General features: G+C 55.9%; 1 protein-coding gene across 1 annotated transcript in view; it reads left to right on the top strand.

Annotated features, from left to right (window-relative positions):
• Positions 1 to 4,357: 4,357 nt before the first annotated feature.
• LOC144950953 (phospholipid-transporting ATPase VD-like) overlaps positions 4,358 to 17,362 on the top strand; it is a 28,604-nt gene continuing 15,599 nt past the window's right edge. The window contains 6 exon segments of the mRNA XM_078881136.1: positions 4,358 to 5,160; positions 13,430 to 13,693; positions 14,595 to 14,789; positions 15,141 to 15,345; positions 16,452 to 16,537; positions 17,247 to 17,353. Coding sequence (XP_078737262.1) covers positions 5,156 to 5,160; positions 13,430 to 13,693; positions 14,595 to 14,789; positions 15,141 to 15,345; positions 16,452 to 16,537; positions 17,247 to 17,353 — 862 coding nt within the window. The 5' untranslated portion in view covers positions 4,358 to 5,155.

Below are 17,362 nucleotides of genomic sequence, written 5' to 3'. Positions count from 1 at the left end.
TTCTGATCCAATCAATGTATTTATTTTACCAGGTTAAGGCCCACTCAGCTGCTGCAACCCCCACCGTGTGGGACAGCTGGCACGTTGCGCGGTTTGTGGCATGGTTACCCGCCGCGCTCGTTCACTCCCTCTCCTGGTAAGCAGCAGGTCGTGGGTTCGATCCCGACGACGACGCCGCCACCGCCTGCTGTATATTTGGAGTCTGCGGTGTCTCTCTCCCCACAGTCGCGTGGATTTCTCTCCCGAGTCCTCCGATTTTTCCCCTCCACATTGAGGATCGACGTCACGCGCTCAGAGTAATTGGCCGTTGATAGACATTTCCACGCGATAACAAGCCAACTCCGTTGGTTTGTTATCGCGTGGTTGCTTCTGAAAAAGAGCTTTCCAGCTCAGTAGTGGGCCTTACCTGGTAAAATAAACATGGTTTAGTTTACTTGACAGTTTTCTAGGACATCTTTTCCGTGCCCTCGTGAACGTCACACAATCGTCCGTCCGCCAATTTCTTCTCGTCGTGCAACCCTCCGACGCGTTGCCGGGGGGTCGCACCCCCTGCTCGCCGATCGGCACGACGTCCAGCGTTCTCCGGCTCCACGCGCCGGCCGGAGCTTCGGGACTGGACGCTGAACGCGGAAGTCATTTTGGTGAAAAACGATTCTTCTTCGCGGGGTTTTTTTTTTGCCGTTTCCCGTACGCGGCCCCCTGCGCATCGACGATCCGGGGCGGGGCGGCCCCGCTCGCCGGCCCCAGCGTTCTGGGCCCCGCGTCCTGGGCCCGGCATGACGCAGGTGATGGTGGTGACGATGTCGATGGCCCATCACCTCCCGTCTATCGGCACTTGCGGAAACAAAGTTGAGACTTCCCCCTCCCCTCCCACCGCAACTGTCGCCGTGTGATCCGACTGATCGGGAAACAGAGCCCGGTCATCTGTAGAGCAACACTCAAGTGGTCACACCGGGAGGTGACTGCGTACGTGGAGGCTCCCCAACTGGACCACGAGGCCAGCTTGTTGTGGCCGTCGTTGTGGTCGTCGTTGTGGCCGTTGTTGTGGTTGTTTTTGTGTTTTTTTTGGGCGGTCGCCGATTCCAAAGATTTGTTTGCGAGACACTGGAGCACGGCGGTGCGTTGTTTGCCACTCGTTCGGTTTAAATTATGCAACGGCTCGGCTCGCCTGCGACGCCGACGCGATGTTAACGTTCACGGCGTGACGGTGGTTGGCTTCGCCGCGACTCTTCAAATCGCGCCTCTCGACTTGCTTGCGTTTTGCGCGCCTTTGGCCGTGACTCGCTGCTGCAAATGTAAAGGGCGCCGCCTTCACGCCACCGTGCGGGGGGGGGGGGGCCCTCTTATCGCGCTCTGCAACGCACGCGGCTTCCCGTCTTACGAGGTGCAATTATAAAATATTTAATTACCTACTAACAGCAACTAGAAGCTACTTGATTCGTGGGCCTAGGCCCGGCAATGGGGCGCCAGCGTGTCGAGATGTTGACTCCCTCGTCTGGTATACAGGAGGTCGTGGGTTCGATCCCGGCCCTGACACCTTCTGTATATTTGGAGTTTGCGTGTCTCTCTCTCCCCGTAGTCGCGTGTATTTTTATCCCCGGGTCCCTCCGGTTTTTCCCTCCACATGTAGAATCAACGTCGCACGTTTACGAGTATTTGGCTACTGCTATAATGTCCACGTGGTGATGATGATGATGATGCTATAAGCCACTTCGTTGAGCTGTCATTTGTGGCCGGGTCGCTTCTGAAAAAGAGCTACACAGCTCAGTAAGGGGCCTTACCTGGTAAAATAAAAACAGTTAATAGTTAGTACGGGACACAGTGTTGCCTCCTTGCACTCCTGGGGTTTCTCCGACACGTACAAACGCTCATGAATTGAGAGCATCTTAATATATAGAGGATGGCAGAGCCGCGTTAAAAGTTATTATGTAACCCCCAAGCCGTCAATTACTCCAGCTGTGGGATTGGTAGTGGACCTTTAATTTACAAATGGAATAACTGTCCTACAAAAAATGAAGTACTTTTTAAAATAAATTACAAAAAATTTACTGAAAAGTAATAAAATATTCAACGAGAATCACGGGAATGGTATTTTACAAATCGGGATGATACAATCGTCGCGGGTCGGGTATCGTACGACGCGGGGTTATCGTACGAAGCATCCTCGGGTACCTCGCGGTTGGATGAATGATCGACGCGGCTCGCGCACCGGTGCGGAATGGGCGTGCGCACGCGGTGCCATCGAGCGTCCGGTCGCAACGTTCACGAGCGCGGGATCGCGACGAAGATTCACACTCGGCAGTCGATTAAAAAAATAAAAATAAAGCACTTCTGTGGTGAAATTTAGAATAATTATTGATGTGCACATTTATTTTGTTCTTGTTTGACAAGAGAGTGGTAATTGCAAAAACCACGAGTTGTATAATATCGTTGCCCTCGATTGGGGGGCCGTGTGCCGAGTTGTGAAACTGAGAAGACAGCTTTGTGGACGTGCTTTCACGATGTTAATAAAATCGTGAAATGCCACCGAGGTGTGAAGTTTGTCGTTAGCGTGGTCGCGATTTCCGCCGTTCGCCCGGCAAGAGCCCCTGGCCGAGTCCCGCGAGAGTCTCTTTCCAGGAGGGTCCTGCCGGAGTGTTCGCGGCCGGGGGCGACGGTGCCCCGAGCGGGGCCCTAACTGAGCAAACTGCGGCTCGTTGGGACCGTCGTGAACGCCGGCCACACACACGCACACACGCACGCACACACGCGCACACGCGCACACACGCACACACACACGTACACACGCACACGTGCGCACACACGCACACGCGCGCACTCACGCACACACGCACACGCACACACATGCACACACACGCACACACACGCGCACACGCACGCACAATCACGTGTTCTACATCACAACCACGTGGTCTACATCACAACCACGTGTTCTACGTCACAACCACGTTCTACGTCACAACCACGTGTTCTACGTCACAACCACGTGATCTACAACACAACCACGTGGTCTACATCACAACCACGTGTTCTACGTCACAACCACGTGTTCTACGTCACAACCGCGTGTTCTACATCACAACCGCGTGTTCTACATCACAACCACGTGTTCTACATCACAACCACGTGTTATACAACACAACCACGTGTTCTACATCACAACCACGTGGTCTACATCACAACCACGTTCTACATCACAACCACGTGTTCTACATCACAACCACGTGGTCTACATCACAACCACGTGTTCTACATCACAACCACGTGTTCTACATCACAACCACGTGTTCCCTCGTCACAACCACGTGTTCTACAACACAACCACGTGTTCTACATCACAACCACGTGTTCTACAGCACAACCACGTGGTCTACATCACAACCACGTGTTCTACATCACAACCACGTGTTCTACATCACAACCACGTGATCAACGTCACAATTATGTGATCTACGTCACAACCACGTGTTCCCTCGTCACAACCACGTGTTCTACAACACAACCACGTGTTCTACATCACAACCACGTGTTCTACAGCACAACCACGTGTTCTACAGCACAACCACGTGGTCTACGGCACAACCACGTGATCTACGTCACAACCACGTGTTCTATAGCACGTGCTGACCGAATCGCCCCACGGGCGAGGTGGTTAACATCTCCTCGCCACCGTGATGATGATGAGAGACGGAGACACGCAGACTCCAAATGTACAGCAGCAGCAGCAGGCGTCAGGGTCGCGATCGATCCCGCGAGGTGTTTCCCGAGACGACTCGCGCGCTCCGAACCGGCTTGACAGGAATCCCCGGCTCACAACGACGAGAACGATGACGAGAAGACGCGGACCTCCTCCTCCTACTCCTCCTCCCTCTCTTCCGAGAGCGCGCGCAAGTCGCCGTATCCTGTAGCCGATCGCCCCGCAGGATACCCGAACAGACATGCCGTCCGGCAGCATTTGTAGAAGCTCGCAAGCAAACAGTGCGAGTTGGAACCTGCACTGCAGCCTTGCACCCCGTTGGTTCTCAATGGGTTTAAAAAAATTCGTCGAATGTAAAAAAATACACGAGGGTTCGATTAAACAAAGTAGCTGCACCGACGTTCCCGTGCATATTTGTTTATGTTTCTGATGATTTACCTCTTAAAAACATCTGCGTGACGCGCCCCCCCGCCACCCCTCCCCTCCACTCCACCCCCACGCCCCCCCCCACTCCCACGCCCCTCCCCCTCCAACGCCACGCCCCTCCACCCCCACGCCCCTCCCCCACCTCCCCCACCACTCCCCCACCACTCCTCCCTGCTAACTTGAGACCAACCCCGGATGTGTTTATTGCTTCCATTCCCAACATCATCAGCGGCATCATCAACAGCAACAACATCATCATCAGCGGCATCATCAACACCAACATCATCAACATCATCAGCTGCATCATCAGCGGCTGACAACCGAATTGACGGTCGTGCCGCGTTTTCATGCGCGATCCAGAAGCCACCGGCACCTCACGTGGACTTCGCCGCTCGATCGCCACCACCACTACCTCCACCACCATCGCCACCTCCACCGCCTCCACCACCATCGCCACCACCTCCACCATCGCCTCCACCTCCACCACCACCACCGCCTCCACCACCATCGCCACCACCACCGCCTCCACCTCCACCACCACCTCCACCACCACCTCCACCACCATCGCCACCACCTCCACCACCTCCACCACCAGGCGCGCTGAGACAACGCCGCTCACCCGCACCGCCCGCGTCTCTCTCTCTTAGCCGGCTGGCTTCATCGCCACCACCATCAACCACCACTACCATCACTACCACTACCATCACTACCACCACCACCACTACCACCACCACCACTACCACCACCACCAACCACCGCCACCAGCATCAAGCAGCGCCAGCATCGCCAGCGCCATTTCCTCGTTGTGCGAGTGGCGAGGATCTTCCTCGCCACCCTCCTCACCACCACCCTCACCACCCTCCTCACCACCCTCCTCACCACCACCCTCACCACCACCCTCACCACCACCCTCACCACCACCCTCACCACCACCCTCACCACCACCCTCACCACCACCCTCACCACCCTCCACCCCGGGGACTGCGCGGGCACGAATCGCCTGCCGCTGATGCCCCAAGTGTCTGCCGAGACATGCAGTGAGTGTGTGTGTGAGCATGTGTGTGTGTGATGGTGTGTGTGTGTGATGGTGTGTGTGTGTGATGGTGTGTGTGTGTGAGCATGTGTCTGTGTGTGATGGTGTGTGTGTGTGAGCATGTGTCTGTGTGTGATGGTGTGTCTGTGTGTGAGTGAGTGTGTGTGTGTGAGCATGTGTCTGTGTGTGATGGTGCTCGCTAACAGCACTTGTTCCTACAGTCTGTTAAGGCTATACGGGGGATATTTGATCTTTGTGTGTGATGGTGTGTCTGTGTGTGAGTGTATGTCTGTGTGTGAGTGTAAGTGTGTGTGTGTGTGAGTGTCTCTTGGTGTGTCTGTGTGTGTGTGTGTCTGAGTGTGTGTCTGTGTGATCTGCATGTGTGTGTGAGTGTGTCTCTTGGTGTGTGTGTGTGTCTGAGTGTGTGTCTGTGTGATCTGCATGTGTGTGTGAGTGTGTCTCTTGGTGTGTCTGTGTGTCTGTGTGTGATCTGCATGTGTCTATGTATTTCGTCTGTACTGTAACATCGTGGGGAGCGGTGGGACAGCGGTTAGCAACTCCGTCACGGACCCGCCGACTCTCGGTTCCATTCCCGGCTCTCACGGCCAACATCAGTGGCGACGAATATCCGAACCGGTCCTGGGCCTCCCCCTCCGTCTACTCATTCTTAAAGGAGTACCCGGTGCGGTGGCGAGTAGTGGACATCGCCCCTGGGGAGACAAAGGCGGCCGGGAGTGGGGTGGTGGATCTTTGTCTCCGTGTCGCCTCGTGCCACGGCAACATCTCTCGCCTATCTTCTTGGTTCTTTCGGTAAAGTCACGTAGAAGGGAAGTAATAAAATAATAAAAATAAAACATTAAAATAATTCTCACGACGTTTCGGCCACAACGCAAGCAGCCGTCTTCAGGTGAAACGTCGTGAGAATTATTTTATTATGTTTTATTTTTATTATTTTATTATTTCCCTTCTACGTGACTTTACCGAAAGAACCAAGAAGATGAATCCCTGCAGTCACGAAAGCTTTAAATCGAAAAATCTCTCGCCTACCTCACCGGTTTCTTCTCGCCGTGGTTGTCCCACCTGATGACGATTGCGATCGAAACGTCGTGATCGAAAATTTTTCTACCCACGTGACTTTACCGAAAGAACCAAATAGTATGATGGATTCCTGCAGTGACGAAAGCTTCAAATCAAGATTGTCTAGATTTTGTTATTGTTCCGCAAATTACATTTAAACAACTTTTTCATCTATGTATTGTCCAGGGTAAGTCCCCATGGATCGACTGCCGAGCTCATTGCGTCTCAGAATCGCTCCTTTGTTATAACGGGGCCATAAATAAATAAAAACACGTAAATATTAAAACACGCGCATTTTTTTACTTGCACAGTAAAGTAATTGTATTTTTTCATTTGCTATACAGCCAAATAATACGACAAATCGCTCACCCAGTCGTTCGTAAAAGTTGAAGGCGGTATAGTACTATAGTAATAGAGCAAGTGCAGAATCACTGAACCGGAATTGACGGCTTTGAAAGCATTTAGCGCGGGGCCCTTGAAAATGCGGGGCCCGTGGTCACATGCGTAGCCGCTTGTGCTACTGGGACAATCCGGCACTGATGATAGCCCAAGGAAGTGGCCTCATCGTCATCATCGTCACGTGGGAATGAGTCTCAGACAAATACTCTGAGACCCGTGACGTTGATGCTGAACGTGGAGGGGAAAAACCGGAGGACCCGGAGAAAAATCCACGCAACCACAGGGAGAGAGACACGCAAACTCCAAATATACAGCAGCAGCAGGCGTCTGGGTCGGGATCGAACCCACGACCTCCTGTACACCAGGCGAGGTAGTTAACATCTCCTAGCCACCGTGATGATGAGAGAGACACACAAACATACATCAGGCGTCGTGAGGGTTTGCATCGAACCCACGACCTCCTGTGTACCAGGCGAGGGAGTTAATGTCCATTAGCCGCCTTGGTTTGGGGGGTGCGGAGAGTGGAGTGTTAGGGTTATTCACTCAGCCCATAAACCCTCTCCGGGGTCGATAAAACATTTGTATCGCCGTGTTGTAGAAGGGTGGGAAGTCGACAGTGGACTGACCATCATAAAGGTTTTTGGGTTCGGTCGCGTAATTATAAACGCCTCGTTAAACCCGCCACCCATGGGGGACGCGGGGCACTGGTGCCCGTGACATTCGGAGCGCGAGTGTCAAATAGCGCGACCGCTGATCCCGGGAACTCGCCAAGAACTCGCCTGACACTCACCCGCCTCCTGGAGCGGTCAGCCAGTCGTCGTCGTCGCTACGATGAGTTCCCACGCGAGGTGACCGGCCCGCTTGGTTGAGCCGTCACTCGTGATGGGCCACGAGACCCATAGCTGAGTGGGCCCTGCCTGGGCAAGTCGACACCGTTGCAGAGTTGTACTGCACTTCTAGCGCTCCCGCCGTAGTTACTGGACCCGTTGATTCGCTCCGATCACTCGCTCGCCCACCCACTCGCTACAAAGACAAAGATCACCCATTTAGCCTTGACAGTGTCGGGGCAAGTGCTGCGAGCGAGTAGCGCCGATGAAGGTCGGCACGGCACACGAGGGGGTGGGTGGCCAACACCACGCATGGCCGTCTTTGTCTCCCCAGTGGCGATTTTTTACACACCGCACCTGCTACTCATTTGAGGCTGAGTCGACCTAGGGGAGGCCAAGGACCTGATTTAGATAATTGTCACTGGTGTTGGTGGCCATGAGCGGGAATCGAACTCGAGTGGCCGGAGCTCGTAGCGCAGCGCGCCAACCGCAATGCCACTCACTACACCCACACACTCGCATGCCAACTCACTCGCTTGCCTACTCACTCACTCACCCATTCTTTCGCCCACTCCCCCCCACCCACTCCCTCCCTCCCCCCCTCTCTCACTCTCCGACTCACCCACTCTCCCACCCACTCCCTCACCAACTCTCTCACTCTCCCACTCACCCCCTCGCCCACTCTCTCACTCTCCCACTCTCTCACTCTCCCACTCACTCACCCACTCTCCCACTCACCCACTCTCCCACCCACCCACCCACTCCCTCACCCACTCTCCCACTCACCCGCTCTCCCACTCACCCACTCTCCCACTCACCCACTCTCTCACTCACCCACCCATCCACTCCCTCACCCACTCTCCCACTCCCTCACCCACTCACCCACCCACCCACTCCCTCACCCACTCTCTCAGTCATTTACCCGCCCATTCCCTCTGCCCACCCACCACCCACCGAGCCTTGGGGGGGTTGCGTGCCGATGCCGACGACGGCGACTGCCGGCAGCCGGGTTGAGAAGTCACCGCGAGGCGTGTGGATTGAACGCCGCTCCGCCGAGTCCGGATCCACGCGGCGGCCGCGTGTGTAGCCAGTACACCCACACGCGTGTGTAGCCAGGACACGCGGTGCGTCACGTGAGTCTCATGTGACCCGGCATCCTTTATTTAACCACGTGAACACCCACTGAGTCTCATCGTCTCTTGTGACCCGGCATCCTTTATTTAACCACGTGAACACCCACTGAGTCTCAACGTCTCTTGTGACCCGGCATCCTTTATTTAACCACGTGAACACCCACTGAGTCTCAACGTCTCTTGTGACCTGGCATCCTTTATTTAACCACGTGAACACCCACTGAGTCTCATCGTCTCTTGTGACCCGGCATCCTTTATTTAACCACGTGAACACCCACTGAGTCTCATCGTCTCTTGTGACCCGGCATCCTTTATTTAACCACGTGAACACCCACTGAGTCTCATCGTCTCTTGTGACCCGGCATCCTTTATTTAACCACGTGAACACCCACTGAGTCTCAACGTCTCTTGTGACCTGGCATCCTTTATTTAACCACGTGAACACCCACTGAGTCTCATCGTCTCTTGTGACCCGGCATCCTTTATTTAACCACGTGAACACCCACTGAGTCTCATCGTCTCTTGTGACCCGGCATCCTTTATTTAACCACGTGAACACCTACGGAGTGTCGCGAGCGGTGCCCGTGGGGTTGCTGTCATCACAGTTGCCAGGCAGGGTCTCTCCCGGTGGCATGGCAGAGACGGTGGGAGGGAGGGGGGGTGCAGAGGCTTGCGGAGCCCCAATGCGGTTTCACCAAGGGGGGTCCTGCACAGATGCCATATTTTCTGTCCGTCTGCTACAGCAGAGGTGTAGGGAAATCCAACATGACCTACATCTCTGCTTTATTCACCTGGTCAAGGCCGATGATACCATCAGTAGGTCTCGGCTCTGGGTTGTTCTTCGTGCTTTCGGAGTCCCTGACCCTCTGCTCACGATCATTAAGGACCTTCATGATGGTGAGCAGGCCTGGGTAAAACTACGTGGCCGGAAGTCAGAGCCATTCCCTGTACACCTTGGTGTGCGACAGGGATGTCCTCTGGCTCCCACATTATTTAACATCTATTTTGACCACGTAGTTCGTGAAGCCTTCAATAGCTGTCCGGAGGAATTTACATTTGGTACAGATACAATGGGAGGCTGATCGATGCCCGGGTGCAGTCAAAGGATGGCTCCCTATTGGTCAACCACGTTATGTATGCCGATGATATGGTAATTGCAGCTCACTCAGAGGAGGAGTTGGAGGCGCTGCTGCTGAACCTGGAGCTTGCCACCAAGAGGTGGGGCCTTACCATCAGCCCAACCAAAACTAAGCACCTGCCTGGGTATTTGGTACCATCGGACACTCCACCCTCACAACTGCCAACCGGTGATGGGGCAGTTGTGGAGAGAGTGGAGAGTTTCCCATACCTTGGCAGTGTGCTCATGACCGGCTCCGGTTTAACAGCAGAGGTCTCACTCCGAATCAGTCGAGTGGAATTATCATTTCATCGGTTGCGTAACGCTGTGTGGAAGCTACCTGGTCTATCACTCCGCACGAAGCTTCAGGTCTTCTCGGCCATGGTCATTTCCTCCCTTCTCTACGCTTGCGAAACGTGGACCCCCCTAATGGAACATCTTCGCCGGTAAAAAACATTTAGGTTGGCCTGCCTACGATCCATCCTGGGTTTAACCAGGCTGAATTGCGTGAGGAGCTCACAAATCCTTGAAAGTCCCATCGGTGAGCTCCTCTTGCAGGCAAAGCTGCGTTGGCTGGGTCATGTAGCCCGCATGCCCAGCCACCGCATGCCTAAACAGCTTTTGTTCGGCCGGATCGAGGGGGCTAAACGGGCGTGGCACGGGCTAGAGAAGAGATGGAGTGATGTGGTGCAGGAGAACGTGGAGCTGAGTGGACTTTCCGACGACTGGTACCAGCGGTGTCAAGATCGGCCTCTGTGGAGGAGGCTCGTGAAGGACGCTACTGGGCAGTTGGAGGCAACAACGAGTGGAGCGTCGGGTGGCTAAAGCACAGCAAGTTGGCACAGTAGGGGGCACAGGTGGTGCATCAGCCAGTCATCTGGGTCATCTCAGTCAGTCGACCCGTGGCACCTGGGTCTGCCCCGTGACCTACTGCCAGCGGGCGTTCGACACTTCACGTGGCCTCAAGGTGCACATAGCCTGGCACAAGCGTCGTAACCGCCACTTAGTAGCGAGTGACGGTTGTTGTTGTTGTAGCCTCTAACACCTGGGAATCCGTCACCGCTTGTTTACTTGTTTACATGTTGTTGTCAGCCGGTGGCTTCCCACTGCTGGGCACAGCCCTCCACATTCTATTCCACTTCTCCCGTCTCAGTGGGTCTCGGTGTGAGTCTGTGGGTCTCTGTGAGTCTGTGGGTGTCTGTGTGAGTGTGTGGGTCTCTGGGTGAGTCTGTGGGTCTCTGGGTGAGTCTGTGGGTCTCTGGGTGAGTTTGTGGTTCTCTGTGTGAGTCTGTGGGTCTCTGTGTGAGCGTGTGGGTCTCTGTGTGAGTCTGTGGGTCTCTGTGTGAGTCTGTGGGTCTCTGTGTGAGTCTGTGGGTCTCTGTGTGAGTCTGGGTCTCTGTGTGAGTCTGTGGGTCTCTGCGTGAGTATGTGGGTCTCTGTGTGAGTCTGTGGGTCTCTGTGTGAGTCTTTGGGTCTCTGTGTGAGTCTGTGGGTCTCTGTGTGAGTCTGTGGGTCTCTGTGTGAGTGTGTGGGTCTCTGTGTGATTGTGTGGGTCTCTGTGTGAGTCTGTGGGTCTCTGTGTGAGTCTATGGGTCTCTGTGTGAGTCTATGGGTCTCTGTGTGAGTCTGTGGGTCTCTGAGTGATCATGGTAGTCCACGGGAACCGACCGCGTTTCCTGTTGACGCTCTGCATAAGTTGGGCTCGGCAATTTAAACAAACCCTCTTCACCTGAGCCTTGCCTCTGACTGCAAGGCACCTGTGGAATGCCGCAGTTCCTGTCCACCCGCATTGCGAGCTTTGCTTTGCTTTGGGGTTCCACCTCGCAGCTGCCACCTTTGCCACCTTTGCCACCTGGTCACATGCAGACGTACGTACCCTGTGACAGTCGGTTGTAGGCAGTGATGGGTAGGCAGTGGTGGGTAGGGTGTGATGGGTAGGGTGTGATGGGTAGGGTGCAGAGGTGTGGACTCGAGTCATGTGACTTGGACTCGAGTCAGACTCGAGTCATGAATTTGATGACTTGCGACTCGACTTGGACTTGCATAACAATGACTTTGTCCCACCTATGAGATGTGGACTCGAGTCATGTGACTTGGACTCGAGTCAGACTCGAGTCATGAATTTGATGACTTGCGACTCGACTTGGACTTGCATAACAATGACTTTGTCCCACCTCTGGTAGGGTGTGATGGGTAGGGTGTGATGGGTAGGGAGTGATGGGTAGGGAGTGATGGGTAGGGAGTGATGGGTAGGCAGTGATGGGTAGGCAGTGATGGGTAGGGTGTGATGGGTCGGGTGTGATGGGTAGGGTGTGACGGGTAGGGTGTGATGGGTAGGGTGTGATGGGTAGGGTGTGATGGGTAGGGTGTGACGGGTAGGGTGTGACGGGTAGGGTGTGACGGGTAGGGTGTGACGGGTAGGGTGTGATGGGTAGGCTGTAACGTGTAGGGTGTGATGTGTAGGCTGTGGCAGCAGACTGACGCCCCGGCTCACTCTTGCCAATGAGACTCCGGGCCTCCTGAGTGCTCGCCTGGCCACACTCGAGCTGGACGCCTGCCACATTGATGTCCGTCGTGTTGACGTCTGTGGTGTTGATGTCTGTGGTGTTGATGTCTGTGGTGTTGATGTCTGTGGTGTTGATGTCTGTGGTGTTGATGTCTGTGGTGTTGATGTCTGTGGTGTTGACATCTGTGGTGTTGACATCTGTGGTGTTGACGTCTGTGGTGTTGATGTCTGTGGTGTTGATGTCTGTGGTGTTGATGTCTGTGGTGTTGACGTCTGTGGTGTTGACGTCTGTGGTGTTGACATCCGTGGTGTTGATGTCTGTGGTGTTGACGTCTGTGGTGTTGACGTCTGTGGTGTTGACGTCTGTGGTGTTGACGTCTGTGGTGTTGACGTCTGTGGTGTTGATGTCTGTGGTGTTGATGTCTGTGGTGTTGACATCCGTGGTGTTGATGTCTGTGGTGTTGACGTCTGTGGTGTTGACGTCTGTGGTGTTGACGTCTGTGGTGTTGACGTCTGTGGTGTTGACGTCTGTGGTGTTGACGTCTGTGGTGTTGACGTCTGTGGTGTTGATGTCTGTGGTGTTGACGTCTGTGGTGTTGACGTCTGTGGTGTTGACATCTGTGGTGTTGACGTCTGTGGTGTTGACGTCTGTGGTGTTGATGTCTGTGGTGTTGATTTCTGTGGTGTTGACGTCTGTGGTGTTGACGTCTGTGGTGTTGACGTCTGTGGTGTTGACATCTGTGGTGTTGACATCTGTGGTGTTGATGTCTGTGGTGTTGACATCCGTGGTGTTGACATCTGTGGTGTTGATGTCTGTGGTGTTGACATCTGTGGTGTTGATGTCTGTGGTGTTGACATCTGTGGTGTTGACATCTGTGGTGTTGATGTCTGTTGTGTTGATGTCTGTGGTGTTGACATCTGTGGTGTTGATATCTGTGGTGTTGATGTCTGTGGTGTTGACATCTGTGGTGTTGATGTCTGTGGTGTTGACATCTGTGGTGTTGACATCTGTGGTGTCGACGTCTGTGGTGTCGACATCTGTGGTGTCGACATCTGTGGTGTCGACGTCTGTGGTGTCGACGTCTGTGGTGTCGACGTCTGTGGTGTCGACGTCTGTGGTGTCGACGTCCGTCGTGTTGACGTCCGTGGTGTTGATGTCCAGCGTGTCGACGCGGCAGGTGACCGCGACCTCTTCCGTCTCCTCCCATGGACAGGGCGTCGGAAACCTGTCGAAGCGTCCTGTCCAGCATCTCCAGCCGCTTCGCCGGGGACCACCACCCGACTTCCGTCGAACCTCGGCTCGACCACCACGAGCAGCACCACCACCACCACCAGCACCGCAAGGTCGTGCCGCGGAATGGAACGCTCGACGCCGAGTGGGAGAGGCTCACGAAGCGCTTGCCGGGGAATGAGATCCGCACCACCAAGTACACGCTGCTCAGCTTCCTGCCCAAGAACCTGTTTGAGCAGTTCCACAGGCGAGTGCCGGTCCGGTCGTCGTGATTAGCCGGGCGGAGGGCGGCGGTCCGGCACGGACGTTGCGCGTCGAGGAGGAGCCGTGCCCTTGGCTCCGTCGGGAGAACCGCAAACAAAATGTGGACTCTCTCTGTACGGGGCGATCGAGCGTTTCCCCCTCGCACGCGTGGGTTTCTCCCCGGGCGCTCCGGTCTCCTTCCCGCGTGTAAAACTTCATAAACGGAGGAACCGCGGAGCACGGGCAAATGTTGGTAGCGGCGGCTCACCGCCTGGCGGCGGCTGCTGCTCCTGCTGCTGCGGCTGCTGCTGCGGCTGCTGCTGCGGCTGCTGCTGCGGGTGCTGCGGGTGCTGCGGCTGCTGCTGCGGCTGCTGCGGCTGCGGCTGCTGTGGCTGCTGCGGATGCTGCTCCTGCTGCTGCGGCTGCTGCTGCGGGTGCTGCGGGTGCTGCGGGTGCTGCTGCTGCGGCTGCTGCGGCTGCGGCTGCTGCGGCTGCTGCGGCTGCTGCCTTCCCGTCGGTCTGTGGTGCTCCTCTTCCTGGCGCCTCCGAGTCGACGTCCGCCCTTCTCTCTTCCTCTCAATGAGAGCGGCGGCGGTGCCGCGCTGCAGGTTGAGGTTTTTAATCTTCTTGTTCTTGTAATTCTTCTTCTTGTTCTTCTACTTGTTCTTCTTCTTGTTCACCTTCTTGTTCTTCTTCCATATGGCGCTGAGCGACATCCGAGCAACATGTGCAACTTTGCGTTCCAGCGGTCACGCCCATACCACCGCGCGCGGGGGCAGCGGTCGCGACAGGTCGTTTAGCGACGACGGTTTTGGCGAGCCGCCGAGGTCCGTGGCACCCTCCCCGCGCGGCGGAGCCGGCCCGGCGGGTCGCTGACTCCTACCGCCGCCCCCCGCCGATCGCAGGTTCGCCAACGTCTACTTCCTCTTCCTGGTGGTGCTCAACTGGGTGCCGCTGGTGGAGGCGTTCCAGAAGGAGATCACCATGATCCCCCTGGTGGTGGTGCTCGGAGTCATCGCCGTCAAGGACGGCCTCGAGGACTTCCGGCGCTACGCCATGGACCGCCTCGTCAACAACGCCGGCACGGCCGTCTACGAGCGGTCAGTGTGCCGGGCGGCGGTGACGGTGGTGGTGGTGGCGGTGGTGGTGACGGTGGTTGTGACGGTGGTGGTGACGGTGGTTGTGACGGTGGTGGTGGTGGTGAAGGTGACGGTGGTGATAGTGGTCAAGGTGACGGCGATGGTGGTGAAGGTGATGGTGGTGATGGTGGTGAAGGTGGTGATGGTGGTGAAGGTGACGGCGGTGACGATCACCGTGTGGATGTATTCTCTCCGGCCCGCGTCAACTCGTGAGGGCCTACAAAGCCTGGGCCTACGTAAAGCCCTCGGGCCCTCGGCCTGCGCCGCCCGCGAGGGTCCTGACCCCCCCCCCCCCTCCCGGCTCGGCCCCAGGTGCTCTGGCACCTTCACGGAGCGCGCCTGGAAGTCGGTGCGCGTGGGCCACCTCGTCCGCCTGCGCTGCAACGAGGCGGTGCCCGCCGACGTGCTGCTGCTGGCGTCCAGCGACGACGCGGGGATCTGCCACCTGGAGACGGCCACGCTGGACGGGGAGAGCAGCCTGAAGCAGCGCCACGTCGCACGCGGCCTGCACACCGCGGTAGCCCGCGGAGAGAGCGGGGCAGGGAGAGCGGGGCAGGGAGAGCGGGGCAGGGAGAGCGGGGCAGGGAGAGCGGGGCAGGGAGAGCGGGGCAGGGAGAGCGGTAGGGAGTGGGAGAGAGAGAGAGTGGTAGGGAGAGGGAGAGTGGCAGGGAGTGGGAGAGAGTGGTAGGGAGAGAGAGAGTGGTAGGGAGTGGGAGGGAGTGGGAGAGAGAGTGGTAGAGGGAGAGAGAGGGGTAGGGAGTGGTAGAGAGAGAGAGAGTGGTAGGGAGTGGGCGAGTGGTAGAGAGAGAGAGTGGTAGAGGGAGAGAGAGGGGTAGGGAGAGAGAGGGAGTGGTAGGGAGAGGGTGGGGTAGCGGTCGCGGTGGCTGGGACGGTGGCGTCGGGGATCAAACACCCACAGCGTGACGCACGAGGTCACCACTGGGGGTCACCGCTGGGGTCACCACTGGGGTCACCGCTGGGGTCACGACTGGGGTCACCGCTGGGGGTCACCGCTGGGGGTCACCGCTGGGGGTCACCACTGGGGTGTGCGTGCGTATGCGTGCGTACACGTGTGTGTGTGCGTGCGTGCGTGCATGTGTGTGTGCGTGCGTGTGCGTGTGAGGTGCTCGCTAACAGCACTTTCTCATACAGTCTGTTAAGGCTATACGGGGGATCTTTATCTTTGTGTGTGCGTGTGTGCGTGCGTGTGTGTGTGCGTGTGTGCGTGCGAGGTCCTCGCTAACAGCACTTGCTCATACAGTCTGTTAAGGCTATACGGGGGATTTTTCGATTTAAAGCTTTCGTGGCTGCAGGGATTCATCTTCTTGGTTCTTTCGGTAAAGTCACGTAGAAGAGAAGTAATAAAATAATAAAAATAAAACATAATAAAATAATATAATAAAATAATATAATAATATAATAAACTAATAAAATAATATGCTAATATTATAAAATAATATAATAATATAATAATATTATTTTATTATGTTTTATTTTTATTATTTTATTACTTCCCTTCTACGTGACTTTACCGAAAGAACCAAGAAGATATACGGGGGATCTTTATCTTTGTGTGTGTGTGCGCGTGCGCATGTGTGTGTGCGTGTGTGCGTGCGTGTGCAGGGCCGCCTGTTTGACCCGCGCTCCTTCACCAGCAGCGTGGAGTGTGAGAGTCCCACCAACGACCTGGAGCGCTTCCGTGGCTTCATGTGAGACCCAAAGACAAAGATCCCCCATGTAGCCTGTAACAGACTGTCGGGGCAAGTGCTGTTAGCGAGCACCTATAAAGGTCGGCACGGCACGGCACACGAGGGGGTGGGTGGCCAGCACCACGCCCGGACGCCTTTGTCTCCCCAGTGGCGATGTTTACGACACACCGCACCAGGTATTCATTTGCGGCTGAGTCGACCTAGGGGAGGCCCAGGACCGGTTCAGATAATCGAACCCGGTTCAGATAATCGTTACCGGGTTCGTAGCGCAGCGTAGCGCTAACCGCTTCACTACCGCTCCCCACACACGCACACACAGACAAATATCCCCCGTATAGCCTTAACAAACTGTAGGGGCAAGTGCACACACAGACACACACGCACACTCTTCCTCCCTCCACCACCCTCCCTCCTCCCCCCCCTCCTCCCACCCCCCCCTCCTCCTTCTCCCCCCTCTTCCTGATGGCAATGATGATGACGAAGATGACGATGAAGGTGGATGGAGATGATGGCGATGATGGGGATGATGATGATGATAGCGTTGATGATGATGATAGCGATGATGTTGATGGGGATGACGGTGATGGGGGTGATGATGATGATGATAGCAATGATGTTGATGGGGATGACGGTGATGGGGGTGATGAAGATGATAGCAATGATGTTGTTGGGGATGACGGTGATGGGGGTGATGGGCGGCCGTGTGCAGGATCCACGTGAATGGCCGCAAGGTTGGGCTGAACAAGGAGAACCTGCTGCTGCGGGGCTGCACGCTGCGCAACACGGAGGAGGCCGTGGGCATGGTCATCTACGCCGGTGCGCCGT

Source organism: Lampetra fluviatilis, chromosome 60 (genome assembly GCF_964198595.1).
Source record: "Lampetra fluviatilis chromosome 60, kcLamFluv1.1, whole genome shotgun sequence".
Classification (NCBI taxonomy): Eukaryota; Metazoa; Chordata; class Hyperoartia; order Petromyzontiformes; family Petromyzontidae; genus Lampetra; species Lampetra fluviatilis.
This window is presented reverse-complemented; position numbering and strand designations above follow the sequence as displayed.